Genomic DNA, 18,403 nt, shown 5'->3' on the forward strand with positions numbered 1-18,403 from the left:
CACTCGTCAGGGGTAATCATCAGCAACTAGTAGAGTCAAGGAATAGGCAGATATATTCCGAGTAAGGTAAATGGAGGATAAAACTGCGACAAGTTAATACGGTATAGACAATGACTGCCTCAATCACCGAAGTTACTAAATAATCTGCAGAGGGCCGTAACTGCCGCACCCCAAACCCCCCAATTCAGGGGGGGCCGTGCTCGAAGGGGCCCAAAATTATTTCGTGAATTAGCATAAATTATAGAGTATTTTTTGAAAATTTATGCAACGTTTTGAAAATTTTTCACGCTACGCGCAATTTTATGTTGCTAATAGCATCTTTATTTTGGGGTAGGCTAGCCTACTCTTCCCCTAAGAAAAAATACGCAAGATTAATAGAAATGGGCATATCGGCGCTGACCATTACCGTGCCACGATGCATCAAGACATATATGAAGTTTTAGGCCATGTGACATGCGACACCAACAAGTTTGCCAGAACGATCGATAGCGAGAAAACCTTGGCCGAAAAGGACTGCCCTTATACCGACCGAAAACTTTGTTATATATACAAAATACATATACGGTAGGTTGAATTAGGCGCCGAATGTTCCTGTCTTGGCAATCTGAACCTCACAAGACAAATACCACCCCGCAAGGGAAAGTTGTATAATACCAGTGAAGAAATACCAACTTGAAATCGTGTGCGTCTTTTAGTTTAGTAGCCTACGTTTGGGCGATTCTATAATTTTGATATAGCAGACAGGAGGTCACGAAATAACATCACGTTACGGAGTCATACCAACGGGCCCTACAGTTTCCATAAAAGCTCACTCAGTTCTACCGGTAAATCTGATTACGTGAGCAGAGAGGACAAGAAAGTGATAGCAATATATATATATGCAATTCCCGATCTTAATGACCGATTTTTGGTTTATCATCATATAGGGCAGAGGTTCTCAACCTGGGGGGCTCGGTAGGCTCTCAGGGGGGGGGGGGGGGCACGAGAAATTTTTGTCAATTCGTCAATGTCTGTATAAATTGTGACTAAACATGTGTTTCACAACCATTCTGAAGATACGATTATTGACGATTAAACTTGATCCGTATTCTAGAAAGCTTGACAAACTCAAACTGCAGCAGTCGCGCTCAACGGAGTATAGGCTGACTTCAACTTCATTTGAGCAAATTTTTGATATTCTTTGAAGATTTAGAGATATTCCTACGAGCAAGTCCTTTATTACTTTATAGCTTTGGCAGTAGCCTAAATCTCTGTGCTCTAGGTAGCTGTTGTTGATAGCTGGCGAACTGCACTGCCTAAGACAGACTTGGATGCAATATAGGTTGCCCGGTTTCGCCCTCAATTTCGCTATAAATCAACACAATTTAATTCATTTCAAAAACTGATCAAATTTAGCATGGCAGGACAGAATGACGCCGTGCTCTCTGTAGTCACTACCAGCATCAGGATTAGTCTCAGTGCAACCTACCTTGAAATCAATTGATGACTTCAATGGTTTTTTATTATTTTCAAACAAGTTTGGGGAAGTTTGTCAGCAATGTAAAAGACTAAACAACTGTAATGCGGATTCAAAATTGGCGCAAGATATACCTCATGTATACTATTATATCAGGGGTTGGCAGCCCGTACGGCTGCATGCGGCCGTAGAAGGCAAGTTGTGCGGCCGTCGACGCCTAATTCAATTAGTATGAGTTGGCAGCCGTAGACATGCAAATTGCAATTACGAATTCACTCCCGAATTTGAGAGATCTTATATAATCTTGAAATTTTCTTCCCGCTCTGCGCAATTTAACAACACTTCATTTTTCGATTTTAATGCAGTAGCACCCTTCTTAATTGAGCAGGAATGGGAATCCTCAAGGAATAACAATTTATTCGCGGCTCTGAAAAATTTTCGCACTCCCAGCAACTATTCATAACATTGCCACTCGCGATTTCAGTGCGTACAATAGGCCGTTGTGAAAAGTAGAATAGTCCGGAGTTCAGCGGAAATGAATATGGACAGTTTACCATAGGCATTTTGCTTCCAGATCTTTCATTGCGGCTATGCCCTGGAATGCGGCCTTAGGCTACATAAGTAATTGCAATGCGGCCATGATTAGCAGGAAGGTTGCCCACCTCTGTATTAGATGATGTGCTTGATCTTTTTGACATGACGATAAATGTAAGGGGGGCCAGGGCGGCGCAATTTTTTTGACCATCGCCAAGGGGGGCGCGTGTCAAAAAAGGTTGAGAACCGCTGGCCCAAGACCAACGTTTTTTTTGGGGGGGGGGGGCGGGCTGTCAAAGTGATGTTACGGCCCTGATCTACAGTCCTAGAACAAACTAAATTAGCAATTACTTATGAATTGTGATAACGTTTAATAGGCCTATTAAGTTGCATTCTCTTGTAATTGTGGAAAGGTTAATGGTGCTACAAGAAAGTACACCTACAAACTTTTTTCTTGTGATCATCAATTCATTATAGGGGGTGCATGCTGCATGACCAGACTTGGACAACTAGAAAATTTTCAGCGTTTCCAAATTAGATTAGAATTAGAATTAGAGCTACACAGTTTTTTACAAATTAGATTAGAATTAGAATTAGAGCTCCACAGCTTTTTTAAAATTAGATTAGAATTAGAATTAGAGCTCCACAGCTTTTTCCAAATTAGATTAGAATTAGAGCTACACAGTTTTTTCCGAATTAGATTAGAATTAGAATTACTGAATTCGCAAAAACTTGGAAATTGAATGAAATTATGATTGATAAATCAATACAGCATAAATCAAGTTCATTTCAATTCACAGTGCATTCGTATAACCAAGAGAATGGTTAGCGTCTGTACGTCAAGCTTGGCTCGTTTTGCACGATAACAGGGGTCACTAACACGCGGCTCGCGAGGTCACATTTTGCGGCTATCTGATTTGTGATTTCGGAAGAATGCGAAATTAAGTATTTACACATGCTGAAGCAATCATCCTCTTTTTCTGGTGTAGTTGAGGGCATGAAAGTGAATAAGCCTGTATTAACTATCTCATTTTCGTTGCTGTCGTTCTGTTTGTGATCGAAACTAGCATGTTGTTCGCAGACTACAAGCTATTATGCCAGCATGGCTATTATTCATCACAATAACTACTATGACTGTACGGTGTAAGCAATGCAATGGCAGCTTGGCACTGGATTTCCCTACGTGAGAGGGATATTCTCGCTTCAAAATACCTAGGAAAAAGAGGCATTTTCAGGCAAACCGTAAATTAGATTAGAATTAAAATTAGAGAATAGGAACATTTCACAAATTAGACTAGAATTAGAACTAGAGCATAAGTACATTTCACAAATTAGATTAGGATTAGAATTAGAGCACACATACATTTTACAAATTAGATTAGAATTAGATTATGGGCATTTCGCTCTAATTTAGTGAAATTAGACAACTAGAATTATCTAGTTGTCCAAGTCTGTGCATGACCATCCTTTCTCCCTCTAAAATGATGCAAATCTATCGATATACTAGGTTCTACTCGAATATAATTTAACAAGAACTTTGCAAATATTTGGATAACGAAATGTGATGGCATCGAAAATCGCAACTAACTGATGATTAAATAGGTCTATATGTGCTCAACTGGAAGTCAAATGCTGCCTTCAAATAGTCAGCTATTATTATCGGCAGTACTGAAATCTTTGAAATTAGGTTGGTAACAGCCATAAAATGCTTGACTGTATTTAGAAAGTTTCTCAGGTGATCCCATATCACAATAGACATCTTGAAGCATTTTTTTTGCAAATAATTATTATTATAAGACACATTACTTGAATCAATGTTTTCCAAATACATAACTACAGCGTATAAATATAAAGTTATTTATCTGATTGCAGAAACTAATTCATGGATAGAGGCCTAAATGATGTGTCCTATGTACAAATCATAACAGTTTATCAGTAGATTTATTACTATAATAAACAATTATATATAAACATTATAAATTTATGATTACACATATTTTTGTATATTGGATATTATGCTGTTATATTATTTTTTCTTGGGAACCAGACATCTCAGACTTCAGAATACTACGATGTTTAGAGAAATGATATAATTAGTCGTTATATAGAGAAAAATTAATGGCTCAAGTTTCAATTCATTTGGCTCCCTTTGGGGATAAAATTGATTCACATTCATATCATTGAAATGCAACAGTTCACTATTATATATTTTCACACCATCTTTATTAAAGCATATTTTTCAAATACGGGTGTTGTACCTTCGCGTCTGGTTAGTGCCAATATTTAGCACATAGGTTGAGTTTGTTTAGTAAAATATCCAATTAATGGAAAGCATTTTCGACCTTGGCGAGGAAGTTTTCTACTTCCTATCACAGTTTAGGCTGGGATACCCAACACAACAGAGCATAATGTTCTTGATTCATTTTTTTTTTAGCTGCATCAATCATTATAGTTTTAATTTTGCAATGCGGGAGATCCTAAGTCTTGTTAAACTGTTCATAAGAGGTTAATGTTGCATTGCGACAAGTTATTGACAAAAATCAGTTTTCAACAGATATCGCGCCGTTATTTTAATGGCCTTTCCACAATTATGCAACAAAATACAGATGTCCAATCAACCCGCCTCTAAACATCTAAAATGTGTATGTTCCAAATCAGTTATACTTTCTAGTTCAAGACGACGTAACCAATCTTCAATAACTGCTTTTAGCCCCGACGCATACCTCAAAATTACATCCGACCATTCCATTGACACATCGGGCGTAGCTGTTTTGGCATTCTTCGATCGCAACTCCAACATAACGAAGGCAGTCGGGCGTATTCGCTGGAGCGATGAGGTGCTGCTGTTGAAAAATCCGAGGCCGCTTCTCAATGTGGTCCTTCTAGCTTCTACTACACGATCTAAGGAGAAATCTATTTCACAGAACGTATAAAGAAGTAAGTTTTGGACGCCTATGGTGAATAAATTAGAAATAATGTCTAATAAATAATTGTGAACCATTGCCAACGTCTATGCATCTCGGACGTAGTAAGATTCAACTCGGGAAGTCCCGTCCCGTGAAATAAAGCTTCCGGCTATGTGTGTAAATGTAAACAAAATATAATGACATGTTAATATTGCTACTCACTGATCTGGCTGGTGTCATGTTGAAATTCAGCCTGCGTATCGCTAAGACATGGCCATCGGGCGATAAACTTAATTCGTTGACAAGAATGGTGCATAACAAGGGCACCTCACGTATCGATACAGTAGTCAGGGACATCCTACACCCACTTTCAAACGAACAGAGGAAGCGCGAAGCCGGTCGAATTGTACGCAGGAACGACATCGGGAAGTTCTCTGATCTCTATAAAACCTTGGATATTCAATCAAGGACAAAAATATTGTCTCTGTTGGCGAAGGATTATGGATGTGATTCACAGATGATTGCGCAGCAATGCCGCACGCTTGTCCAAATGAATGATAATTCTGTAGGTAAATTTTAATACCGTAAGCAATGACACATTCTCACATTAATTTACCAAATACTTTGCAGAGAGACGACCCGTCTATTCAGCAATTGGAAATGAAGCTCAATAAATCTCTGAAGCCCGCATATCACTCTTTACTGACACAACTTGGTACTTTGAGAAACGGAGTGAAGCTGTTGATTGACATGAGATACGATTCTATGCATGCTGCTAAAAATCAGGACTTGTGTACTACAGAAATCCAAGGTCTCAGGTAATTGAGAAACTTGATATAATTTTGGTTCTTCTACAAAAATACATAATTTTCGAAGGAACCTGAACGAACATATTGGCGATATTCTCGGTATGTGGTTTTCGGTTGGACTTTTGCAATTGTCGCAAATCAGCTGGAGCACCCCAGCAGCGATATTAGAAAAAGTAGGATAAACAAGAATCTCTGTGGCTATATTATTAAACATAACTTCAAACTAGCTTGCAGAGTATGAAGCCGTTCATGCAGTTCGGAACTGGATGGACCTGAAACACCGCCTTGGGCCAAAGAGAAGGTGTTACGCATTTTTTCATGCGAATATGCCAGAAGAACCATTGATAGTTCTGCATGTAGCACTGACAGAGACTATATCTGATAACATCACTGACATTCTCAACTATAAGTCTAAGGAAGACACCGCTGGTTCGCATATTCAAATTGTATTTTATTTCAATATAGGCTGATACTGATGGTATATTTTTTTTACTTACTAGAAAACTCAGCTGAATGTGCCATATTCTACTCAATAACTGCCACACAGAAAGGACTTCAAGGTATCGAACTTGGAGCGTACCTAATACAATCGGTTGTGCAATCACTGAAAACAGAGCTTCCACAGCTTAATGTATATTCAAGCCTATCTCCAATACCAGGTGATACGATATTTTCACAGTGTAAATAACAGTGATACTTCATATAGAAAATACATAAAATTGATTGTCTCTATACAGGATTTCGAAAGTGGCTGCTATCGGAACTTGGTAGAAATGACAAAATAAGACAAATTATCAATGATGACGATACAATATCGTTACAGAAAGCATGCCAATTGATCAATCACAAAGGAGACGGGATTAGTTTACTGGTGCATTTGCTAAAAAATCTTCGACTTCTGAACCAAAACGCAGATCTGGCCACGTCAGTCAAGGATATATTAATGAAGCTGTGTGCGTTTTACATCTGCAAAGTCAAGCGAAGGGGGTATGCTTTAGATGCGGTCACCAACTTCCATCTGAAGAACGGCGCAGTAGTATGGCGGTTAAATTGGATGGGTGACACTACACTGTCGGGCATGCAAAATTCGTGCGGTATTATGGTGAATTACCGCTACTACCTCGAAGATATGCCCAGTAATTCTGCAGACTATATCGGCAATCATAATATACCAGTTTCAGAATATGTCAACAAACTGTTGCGTGCGGACGAGAGGAGCAATTTGTGAATAATTTCTTGATCATGCTGCTGATTGACGGACCTGACAAAATCACTGTGATAAATAAATTCGACTAATTACCCTTGAATAGTGTCTTGAAGGAAGGTGTACAATGCAAAAGATCTGAAGCCAGGTTATCGAGAACAGAAATTAAAATTCCAGTCACGTGAGATAAGGCTTTGGACAAACTATCCACGTCGATGTCAGCGGTGTACTCGTTTAGATTACAGGGTGCAGAACTCTGCAGCAAGTCTTGGCAATACACATTCAAAGCTGATGGAACCATAGTACTTTTTGCAGATAAGAACTTATGCAGGCCATTTCTAAACCCATAAAGCATGGACACTGGTACTTTTTGCATCAATTTATCTTTTGAAAAGGCATCCATGTGCAACACAGTCTCTTGTAAAGCTTCACCGACAGCTATCAGATATGACAATCCTCCACAGGGGCTGTGAAAAAATCGCCACGCAAACAAAGTCAACTCCGTGGTTGGATTTTTTGTGTCACAGCACCATGCCGACACGAATTGCACCAGTTCATTCCAATTCTGTTTGCTGGCGCTATCGACAATTGCCATAGCCAGTGAACTAACAGATTTTTTTGTCGATGCAATGCGTTTTGCGTAGTCAATCGCGTCGGTGCTAGAAAGAAACACTTGATTGTAATTGAGTGAATTGTCATAATTTGTCGAAAACGAAATTTTGCTTGTGGCATCGCTGAAGTAATATATGTGAACTCTCTTCTTCACCAGTATGAACCTCCAATCCATAGGAACCAGAATATTAATGACGAAGGGCTCATGCGTGGATAACGTCGATGCGACCTGACTCTCAAATCCAACAGAAGAATTTTCCAACTCCGTTAAATCCACACTCGTGTCACCAAACACTGCGGTTGTCGCGACCAAGCCTTTTTCTTTCAGATTTTTGAGAAAACTGATTAATACGGCTGTCAAAAAAGACAGTCCGTCTATTTCCAGCCCCTCGGGACCCACGATAAGGCAGTGGTCCACGGTGCAAACCTGCGAAAGATATGGCGTGGCAGAATTCAGCAACAATGAATTGCCCGACAAAGCCGAGAGAACCTTCAAATCAAATTGTCTTCCCAGTGATGTGTTACTCTTGGACTGCGGCAATGCAGAGCTGATCTTAGTGGTCGCCGCGATCGTGCTTGTTCGTTTGAAGCCAGTCGAATTGACACCTGCCATCGCAGCAAGGTTCCCGAAAGCTGATACACCAGATATCGTATATAGCTTCAATTCAGCGTCAAACACCTTCGGCGTGACAGTGAAGACTTTCCCAATAAGCTTCTTGTCTTCTTCCCGATGAACTTGCACCTGCAAGGATCCTGCTCTCAGCCATGCGATAAGTAGGGGACAGGGATTAGGCGGCAGGCTACTCTTTGACATGAAAAGATCTTTTAAAAAGCTTTCCCATACTTGATCGACACGGATATCCATCAAATACTGCAATCTTTTGGCTTGACGTATGTCCAATCCCGTTTTGCTACTGGAAGACTCTGCCACATTTACAATTTTTCTTTCCACGTCTGCGAATGTGTCGGTCTCCAACTTATGGCGGTATTTATCGAGGCTGACGTCGGTTTCAAGATTTTGTCCAAATTTAGTTCCAAACGCGGAATCGATTTGCTTTAGCGTTTGGTGTATAGTTGGAAATCCATCGATAGCGTCTGAGTTAAGACCGATCGACAATGCCTTCAAATATGACAGGCTTAGAAGTAATAACGACTTCACGGTATCCTCGTTCTGATCAATCAGGGCAGCGTCAATGTCACTTACGATTCTCAGCAACGTCTCCTTCCCAAAGCCCGCAGCAGTGTCATGGGAATCAAAGAACTCGGTTAAATGATCGTTATACTGCTGCAACGTCTGCTTCATCATGTCGGTCGAGGATTTCAACGGCTGGCTGTCTAGAATGTCAATCATTGCGTCGACGAGTACAGAAATCCTCACAAGTCTCATGCCCAACCCTTGGCAAATGCGGAATATCTCGATTGATAACGAGTCCTCTTTTCTGGACGTGATTGGTTTCACCAGATTTTGTATTCTCTCCATCAATATTCCATGATGAGTGACTGTCGTGATGTTCGACTCAATCTGGCGACCTGCGATATTTTGCTGCCAGTTCTCTTCAATCGTAGATATTACATTGGACTGCAACGGAGAACGGTATCCGGAGTGTTTTTGCAGCGTGGTTACGTACAGTTCGGCTTCTGATTTCACAACAAAAAATCCTTCGTGCAATGCTTGATATGGGGCGCCGGCATAAAAGCATTCGACCTTACTGCTACTCGTGCTTTTTGTCAATATGGCAAGCAGGCGATAGGACTTCGACACACGCATGTGTCCCACTTTCAACGGCATCGAGTTATTCTTACAGTCTACCATTAAATTTACAGTACAGTCTTGCTTCTTTGTTGCTGCCAACGCGATCTGTTTTAGCAATTCATTTTTTGACGGAACAGATGTGTCAGACGATAGCGCTTGTTCAAGATCGTTTAGGATGTAAAACTTTTTTATCGCTTCATCTTCCTCAGTAACGTTAACTTCCACCGATAATATTTTGTGGCTACTCTCTTTATGAATTGATTTCAAATCAGCGATGATGGACATGGCAAAACTGTAAGCCGCATCTTCTACTGTCGACGCACTCACCAAGACAACAGCCAGTACATTGACGCTGTAACACGCATCGTGAAATGACCCGAAAAACACGGCCGGACCTTTGACAGAAGACATGATCGTAGCATTCTTCACGTGAGAGTGATCCAGCAGATTCTTCAGAATGTCGGTAAGTAGTGACAGCTTCTTTGGATTCAACACCATCACAATATGCCGCAATCCCCAGATACCGTAATCAGGGGAATTGTATCCCGCGATAACGCTACTTTTAGTGTCAAGAACCAAAGGTTGCGATAGGCTTTGATGGATTTCTGTCAATGTCTTTTTGCGAGTGTGGAATCTTTCCGAAATTTTCGAAAATCTCCGGATGAATCCGGGATATGGATTGTACGGCAATTCATCGCTTAACAGGAGATCGAGAGTTAGTTTGTTCATGTGACCGGCAACACCAGTGTCCCGTAAATACTGCTTTCTAAGCCTGATGGCATGCATGACATCTTTGTCGTCGCTAGGTACGAGAACTGGTATTCCTGTTATCGTACCACGTTCATCCACCACGGTTGAAGATCTGTCTTCCTCCTCCTCGCCTGTTTGAGGCAGTGGGTCCTTCAACTTTGAATCATTCCTCGGTATTGTCAGTGGATTAGTTAATTTGTACCGCTTCGCCATGACGCATTCACACTAATTTGCTTGGGTTTCAAAACGCATCTGAAAATTGAATAACACATGATGATAATCATCCATTCAGCGAAGGATTGGCTGACTGTAGGAAGAGATAATTTTCAAACAGAATATTTGAATATTTATCAAGCCATATCATATTGCTAAAGTTGTAGGTTCTGGTTGGGGGGGGGGTCACTCGAAATAGACAAAATTTATTAACAGTAGAGCCTACTTGATTAACTGCATGGTGATATCAGGCGAAATAAAGCAGGACAACCAATGCTTCCATGTTTTCTTATAGGCCTTAACTTTTTAATGAATAGGCCTACATGTAGACCTATTTATTCGAAGTTTTGAGCACTTCTTCGATACACCGTGATCCCCATGACTATGGATACTATCAGTGTTTCACATGACACTTGAACGATGCGCACCGCTGACTCTGAGTAAGGTTTGGTTTTGGGGTCAGGAAAGAAGAAGTATCAAGATATTTTACTAAAGGCACTCGAGTGTGCTAATTTACTTTGAGCAGTTTAAATAGCCTACAATGCGAATACAAACGTATGCTCGCAAATAGAAATACAAGCAATATTTTTAGTTAGTGAAATATGAATGCCAGTAAGAATAATATTTTGCACAAGGTTGCATAAGCGTACCGCTAGATAATTCCTACAGTATAATATAGCGGTGTTGAGATCAAGTCAGTACCTTAGAGTCAGATCAAGTCATCTCGAATCATTGCACATTTTGACGCAAGTCAAGTCAAATCGATTTGCAAAGGTGACTCGAGTCAAGTCATGTAGAATTTTCAAAGTCATTGCATTTTGCTAGCTGTTTTAAATACAGATACAGTCGAGTATACACGCAAAAGGGCATTGTATCGCTCACCCCAGCTTACGTATGTAACATAGAACTGCTAAACTACGTACGCAAGTAACGGTATAGTCTCCCCAGTCACTAATTATCAGCATACCCCAAAATAAAGGATAGAATACGAATAGAAGGTTACAAAAACTCGATAAAACGCACAATCATTGAGTGATTGGACGCACTCACAGGTCACACCGGCGTATTGTTAACAATCCAGACAAGATTGAACTACAGCGATTTAGTCGACACTGATCACTTTGATGGCTTGGAATTGACCCGTAAATTTTACTTGGAGTCACGATTCAATCCGTATTTCCGAAGCGTCAAGTCAAGTCAAGTCATTTTTGTAAAGTGACTCAAGTCAAGTCTCAAGCTCGAGTCATCCCAATACGGATCAATAGTATGCTTGCAAAACACAACAGGTGAGACCATCCATAAATCTCAACCAAGCCTGTTTGCAAGACATTATTTGAGGATGCTGACTGGTAATTCTCGTGAAGTTAACAAGAAATTCTTCTACCGTACCACGACTCCAGTGGTATGATCTGGCTGGTTCCACAATTTTCTCAACGATATCGATAAAAAAATCTCTCAAGTCCTTCGTGTGGTATAGACCCGATCCTATTACCGTGATTGATCGACACATAGACCTACAACTATGGAACGATTCATCGTCGGCTCTATTTGAGAAGCTCTCCTTTATTTTATCAAGAGTATCCTTGTCCGACGACAAAAATTTAGATGCACGTAGGTCATGCAGAAATTCACGGTCGATATCGATGTTTCCGTCGTTGACAGCAGAAAATTCTCCATCGGAATTACTCGTCCAATGTTCCGACAAGTGCTTGACGCACGTAACAAAGTGATTTAACGTCATGTGACTGAGCTTTCGCTTGGTACATTCGAATTTGTGACTAGCCAGAAAGACAACTGTCGCGTAGGCCCAAGATAGTTCCTTCGGCAACAGAAAGAGTTGCGATATATTATCAACCAAAGACCCGGGTTGGTCCTCCACAGCTTTGAACACTCGTCGGCAATTCTCAAACTGACGGAGACAGCACCGGTGGTTGATGCCTGTCTTGTCCGCCACCTCGTCCATATTCTGGTAGGTGCTGCGTGACAGCTTCTTTCCCAACAGCTCGCGAATGACAGCGTGGTCTAAGTTGAAATACCGAATTATGAGCTCTCTTTGCATATCTTGAGATAGTTGGAAACATAATTGATGAGCCAGCGTCAACGGTTTTCTCAAGTACTTTTCTAGTAGACCAAGTGTTCGATACTGGTCCAAAATGTCGCTCATCAAAAGGTCGGCTGAGCAAGCAGGCGATTGCTGATTTTTCATCTTTAACTTTACGGCTTCGCTAGGTGGCTTTGACCCGAGCCATAGATCGTACAACGTTAAATCGATGATTGTGTTATTTCCGACAAATATGTCAATGTCTGGTTGCAATTCCATGGTATTTTCACTTAAAATCTTGGAAACTTATATGGAGATGCAACCACGTATTAATTACAGTCTGTGTGAAGGGGTTTAGAAATGTTACATCACCAATATAAATATCAATGACAGTCTATTACCCTGATGTGGATGTAGTGACTGCGGACTCCGGACTGGAGATACAAGACAAGTAGCTCAGACTTCACACCACATTGACTAGGCCTACGTGATGGGAACCAATTTCCATAATCGTAATCAAGTTACACAACAAATTGCATCACAGGAAATGAACTTTTTTGTTACGTCATATCAATTTAGAACTTTTTTATCTGTCATTATCACTTTCTTCATCATTGTGATGCATAAATTGAACATTCGAATAAATAGATTTTAGCAAAACTATTTTCATTATATCAGAAAAAAGCATAGCATTCAACATATCATCATCATTTTCTTAAAATTTCGATCAAATCAATACACCATACGATTGCGTTATAATGAAAAGATATATATAGGAGGGTGTCGAAACGACTAAGGGTAATCTTTTAATAAGCACCCACCTTGGCCTACAGCATGTTCAATTCAATTTATTCCTAAGATTTTCGAAATCACTAATCAGACACCCACCAAGTAAAAGTAATCAGGTATAGCTCTATGGAGATTACCAGGATACTATTTTATCTTGTTACGATAAAGATCTATATGAAGAATGGGTAAATATTGTTCGATACAAACTCGATCAATGACAACTGAACGGCTGCATAGGACATTGGTTGGTAAGGCAAGTCCTCGCAAGTATTTGTACCACTGTGATTCTATTAGAATTTTTGGCGAAAATCGGTGATTGTGTGAATCATGAAAATATACTCGGGGGTCATTACATTTTGTGCTTTGGAAATTACATCGGCATATTCAGGAACCTCTTGACATACTGTTTCTTGGTGATGTATTCAATGACAAATGCACGTAAACGACCGTTTTCGGGTGTATTTCCAGGTATTATGACGAAAAAACAATTTTAAGAAGACGAAGAGATACCTACTACACAGCCGTTTGACTGAATATTTTGCAGTTGAATCGTAAGAAATGTGTCGGTGATAACGCTCAACAGACCATGTCTATCGACTATCCTTGGGTATAAATATATTTCGAAGAGTGCGGGAATGATTTGACACCGGCGGCTGCTACGAAGAATCATCATTTTCTCGAATATATGATCACGACGAATAGTAGAACACTTTTTTAAAAGATTTAGGCTCCGGACTCTACATACATCTCATTAGAATCGAATTGAAATCGGACATTTTCGAAATTTCGGTAATCCGGACACAATTAGGGCCCCAGTTCTACCCTTGGGACCTCGACTTGAATAATGATTTTGGTCTCGATAGAAGCGACTAGACTAGTAGAATCCATTTCAAAAAGAATTACGCTCCGGACTCTACATATATCTCATTAGAATCGAATTGAAAATTGACATTTTCGAAATTTCGGTAATCCGGACACAATTAGGGCCCCAGTTCGACCCTTGGGACCTCGACTTGAATAATGATTTTGGTCTCGATAGAAGCGACTAGACTAGTAGAATCCATTTCAAAAAGAATTACGCTCCGGACTCTACATATATCTCATTAGAATCGAATTGAAATTTGACATTTTCGAAATTTCGGTAATCCGGACACAATTAGGGCCCCAGTTCGACCCTTGGGACCTTGACTTGAATAATGATTTTGGTCTCGATAGAAGCGGCCAGACTAGTAGAATCCATTTCAAAAAGAATTACGCTCCGGACTCTACATATATCTCATTAGAATCGAATTGAAATTTGACATTTTCGAAATTTTGGTAATCCGGACACAATTAGGGCCCCAGTTCGACCCTTGGGACCTCGACTTGAATAATGATTTTGGTCTCGATAGAAGCGACTAGACTAGTAAAATCCATTTCAAAAAGAATTACGCTCCGGACTCTACATATATCTCATTAGAATCGAATTGAAATTTGACATTTTCGAAATTTCGGTAATCCGGACACAATTAGGGCCCCAGTTCGACCCTTGGGACCTTGACTTGAATAATGATTTTGGTCTCGATAGAAGCGGCCAGACTAGTAGAATCCATTTCAAAAAGAATTACGCTCCGGACTCTACATATATCTCATTAGAATCGAATTGAAATCGGACATTTTCGAAATTTCGGTAATCCGGACACAATTAGGGCCCCAGTTCGACCCTTGGGACCTCGACTTGAATAATGATTTTGGTCTCGATAGAAGCGGCCAGACTAGTAGAATCCATTTCAAAACGAATTAGGCTTCGGACTCTACATATATCTCATTAGAATCGAATTGAAATCGGACATTTTTGAAATTTTGATAATCCGGACACAATTATGGCCCCCGTTCGACCCTTGGGACGTCGACTTGAATAATAATTTTGGTCTCGATCGAAGCGGCTAGAATCCATTTCAAAACGAATTAGGCTTCGGACTCTACATATATCTCATTTGAATCGAATTGAAATTGTACATTTTCTAAATTTCGGTACCCCTGACACAATTATGGCCCCCGTTTGACCCGTGGGTTTGAATTGTATATGTTATGGCTCTGCTCTGCTCTGTCCTTTCATCCAACCTATGTATGTAAGTACACAGCTGCTAAGCCTGAAATAATTAACATTGCTTTCTCCAATGTTACAGACCAATAAAACAACACTCTAGCAAGTCCGATTTTATCACACCTATTCGCAATGTAAGAATGTATACAAGATGAAGATAACAAATACGGTAAGGCACATTCAAAATTCGGGATGTTCTATTAATCAATTTACTATCATCGATGAGTAACATCCTAGGAGTTCTTCAGCGTCTTTGTAATTAAGTTTTTTCTTACCATGGTAAGTTTGATTATAAATTCAATCAATATTACAAGTTTAAAATATGAATGGACTTTGAAATCTGATTTCAAAAATTTCATAATATCACAGTTTTCTGCATTAACGCCAGGGTTGATTACCTTTACCTCGATTGTTAATTCCCCTGGTCGCGAAAGTATTCTGCCTTTGATTTATTCGCAAACGTCCTCAGTAAGCAAAGTTTCGATTTGACGTACTTACACACCGAGAATACGTCATTCCAACATTACGTGTTTTTCTCGTGGAAATTTCATTTCCAAAGTTTTATATAAAGAAGCCAACAACTCGATAGTTGATATAGAAACTAAATTGGAACTCAATCAACAATCAATCATGGAAATTTTGGGTCGCGAAAATCGCCGCTTAAATGTTACAATCGCCCCGTACCCAGGGGCAATTGTATCACCCTTGCGGGGCAATTATAACAGTGTTATTTATAACTAATAAACAAACGAAATGAACAATGAAAACGGAAGCACAAATTGTAAAATTGCATTAAACTAAAGGAAGAGACGTTTGAGCGCTTCCAGGCTACGCCCCATCGCATTTATGGCATCTAAATGCAATATCACCCTTCGTGTCTTGTTCAAGCTTAAAGTGTACAAGAAACACATTCATTCCATCATCTCCCTACGCATATTCGGCCTCTTCTACCAAGGTTCTGTTGTTCAGCGTGCATAATGGGTGGGTCATTCGGTCACATGCGAAGGTGCGAAACCGACCTCGCCAACATATCTTGGTTGAATGGGCCGATGATAGTATAGCAAAACGAGGACACAACATTGTGTGGCGTCAAAGCTATCATGACATTCTTCTGGGCGGAATGAAATTAAAATATATTGTTCACATCAAATATCAAAATATAAGTGGGCCATGATCAAAGTCAGGGGATGAGGATTCAGTCATGACCAATAAAGGTCGACACACCAAAAGCCGGTCAACACGAGAAAGGGTGGTTGAATCACGGAAATAAACGAACCGTAAGATTCACATCACCACTCTTGTATGGCCGTTTCGACAGATGATCATGTTAGAATTGGCATCACAAGGTAGTATCTGTTCTGGTGAACTTCTGGCTGTTGCAAGATTATTCTGCAGTAGATGAATGGTAATACCAACATATGAACAAAGACATTCAGAATTGATAACATATTGTAACGGGGCAAAAGTAACAGAGTGTTACGATTGCCCCTGACACGCTCGACCATGATTAGTGTCTCAGTATGGTACCTTCCAGGCGATGCAAGTCCTACTCTTTCCATCATCACGGTAGAGTATGATAACATTGTTCCAGCTACAGATATTACGTTGAAACTAATTGAGACACTATTCGTCTAAACAAATTATTCCAGACCAGAAAATATTTACTCGAGGGTCAAAAATTTCGTTTTTTTCAAATTATTCCGAGGTTTCGCGTCGTAGCTCAACGTAACTCCAAGTATAATAGGAGAGATAACTATACTGCATGCGCACTTAAAATATCAAGCTGATTTCTCCACCCTACTAGCGATGAGGTCGATTGTTACATTTGTCCCCGGTCTCCCCCACTAAAGCAATCTGTTAAAATGATGGAGTCGGTTATGTTGTTTTGGTCTATCCAATTCAAGGCACATTTAATGGCACATAATTCTGCTGTGAATGACGAGGAATTGCGGTGAGCAGCGTGAGCAATTCTCAGGTTAATACTTGGCATATATATCGAGTATCCGGATCCATTCGCGGTCTTAGACCGATCTGTGAATATAGTCGTTGAGTTAGCGTAGTAAGCATCTAGAAATTCCCTAACTTTGATGGCTATCATGTAGCAAGGTGGCTCGCGGGATACGTGTTTTAAACAAAGTGTTTTGACACACCTCATATTTTCATTCTTTTTTTCAATTTAAAACAACGCCTAATTAGAGGCGTATAGGTATAAAATATAGATCCATAAATCGCGTAATACTGCATTATGCATCATCCTTCCTGTGCCGCACTGTTGTAAAAAGGGCCCTCAAACAATGCATATCCCTCAGTGTTAGGATGACTCGTGTCATGACTTGACTCGAGTCACCTTTTTCGTGTGACTGAGCCTCCATTGTTCTCTCACAAATAAATTACCGCAATCGAAGTGATCGAAGCTTACAGCTTACGTTGTCGTAAACTAGTAGTAAAGTAGTTTAGTAGCAAAATGCGCATTTCTGTTCTCTGCTCTTACCTTAAGGAAATTAAATTCGAATATAAAATTTATATAGTCCTAAACCATTGGCGCAGGCTCGAATTGTATCATATCAATTTGTAAATGGATAATGTATTGCATATCTTATCAATTCATTTCTCTATTCTCTATTCTCTATTTTGGCTGGAAAGTATAAACTGAGGCTGTGCAATTACTTACGCGATACAGCTCATTCTTGCATGTACAAGTTATTATTATTATTTATTAATAAAAGCATGTTATGGTGCTTGTAACAGCGTGGTCTTTTGCACCACGTGACAACAAATTCCATCGCTAACTCAAGCTAACTTGTAAATTCAGTGCATGATACTCTCAGTGGGAAGTCAAATGTCAATAACTAAATACGGCGTCCCTATGATGCTACAATGTCGATTACGTGTTGTAATATATTGGTGTCTATCAATAAGTTTTCCAAGTCGAATGGTATTCTCCTTCGATGTGCACTGTTTCTTAGTATCTGTCTGCGTTGTTCTAATGTCGGACAATTCATCAAAAAATGGCGCACGTCTTCGATGACTCCACAATGGGCACAAACAGGTGTCGCAGAGATCCCTATTCTGTGGAGATGTCCATTCAATCCGCAGTCTCCCGTTCGTAAACGAAATAACGTGGATTCATTTCTTCGCGTTGCTTGTCTTGGAATTGTAGTGTCGATGTTTGGCTGGTATTGTCGATACGTTGCTCCCTGGTCAGTACTTTGGTATTGTCCATTCCAGATCGACTTGCAATGGCGGAACA

At 40.0% G+C, this 18,403-nt stretch overlaps 3 protein-coding genes across 3 annotated transcripts; 1 reads left to right on the forward strand and 2 right to left on the reverse strand.

The window, feature by feature from the left end:
* The first annotated feature begins 4,881 nt into the window (after window positions 1-4,881).
* On the forward strand, window positions 4,882-7,012 carry LOC145433897 (malonyl-CoA decarboxylase, mitochondrial-like). The gene is made up of 6 exons (XM_080311151.1): window positions 4,882-5,461; window positions 5,527-5,714; window positions 5,773-5,878; window positions 5,933-6,134; window positions 6,206-6,364; window positions 6,443-7,012. Exons 1-6 carry the CDS (start codon window positions 5,099-5,101, stop codon window positions 6,931-6,933), a joined length of 1,509 nt encoding a protein of 502 aa, XP_080167277.1. The 5' UTR covers window positions 4,882-5,098; the 3' UTR covers window positions 6,934-7,012.
* Window positions 6,136-10,237, reverse strand: LOC145433891 (uncharacterized). Its single transcript, XM_080311145.1, has one exon. The coding sequence runs from the start codon at window positions 10,235-10,237 to the stop codon at window positions 6,998-7,000; it is 3,240 nt and encodes a 1,079-aa protein (XP_080167271.1). The 3' UTR covers window positions 6,136-6,997.
* A 38-nt stretch (window positions 10,238-10,275) lies between these two features.
* On the reverse strand, window positions 10,276-13,316 carry LOC145433901 (acidic fibroblast growth factor intracellular-binding protein B-like). Its single transcript, XM_080311155.1, has one exon. It carries the CDS (start codon window positions 12,555-12,557, stop codon window positions 11,496-11,498), a length of 1,062 nt encoding a protein of 353 aa, XP_080167281.1. The 5' UTR covers window positions 12,558-13,316; the 3' UTR covers window positions 10,276-11,495.
* Between the last annotated feature and the right edge of the window lie 5,087 nt (window positions 13,317-18,403).

The sequence above is a fragment of the Botryllus schlosseri genome, chromosome 2, assembly GCF_051294905.1.
Source record: "Botryllus schlosseri isolate E-star chromosome 2, Bs_hap1, whole genome shotgun sequence".
NCBI lineage: Eukaryota > Metazoa > Chordata > Ascidiacea > Stolidobranchia > Styelidae > Botryllus > Botryllus schlosseri.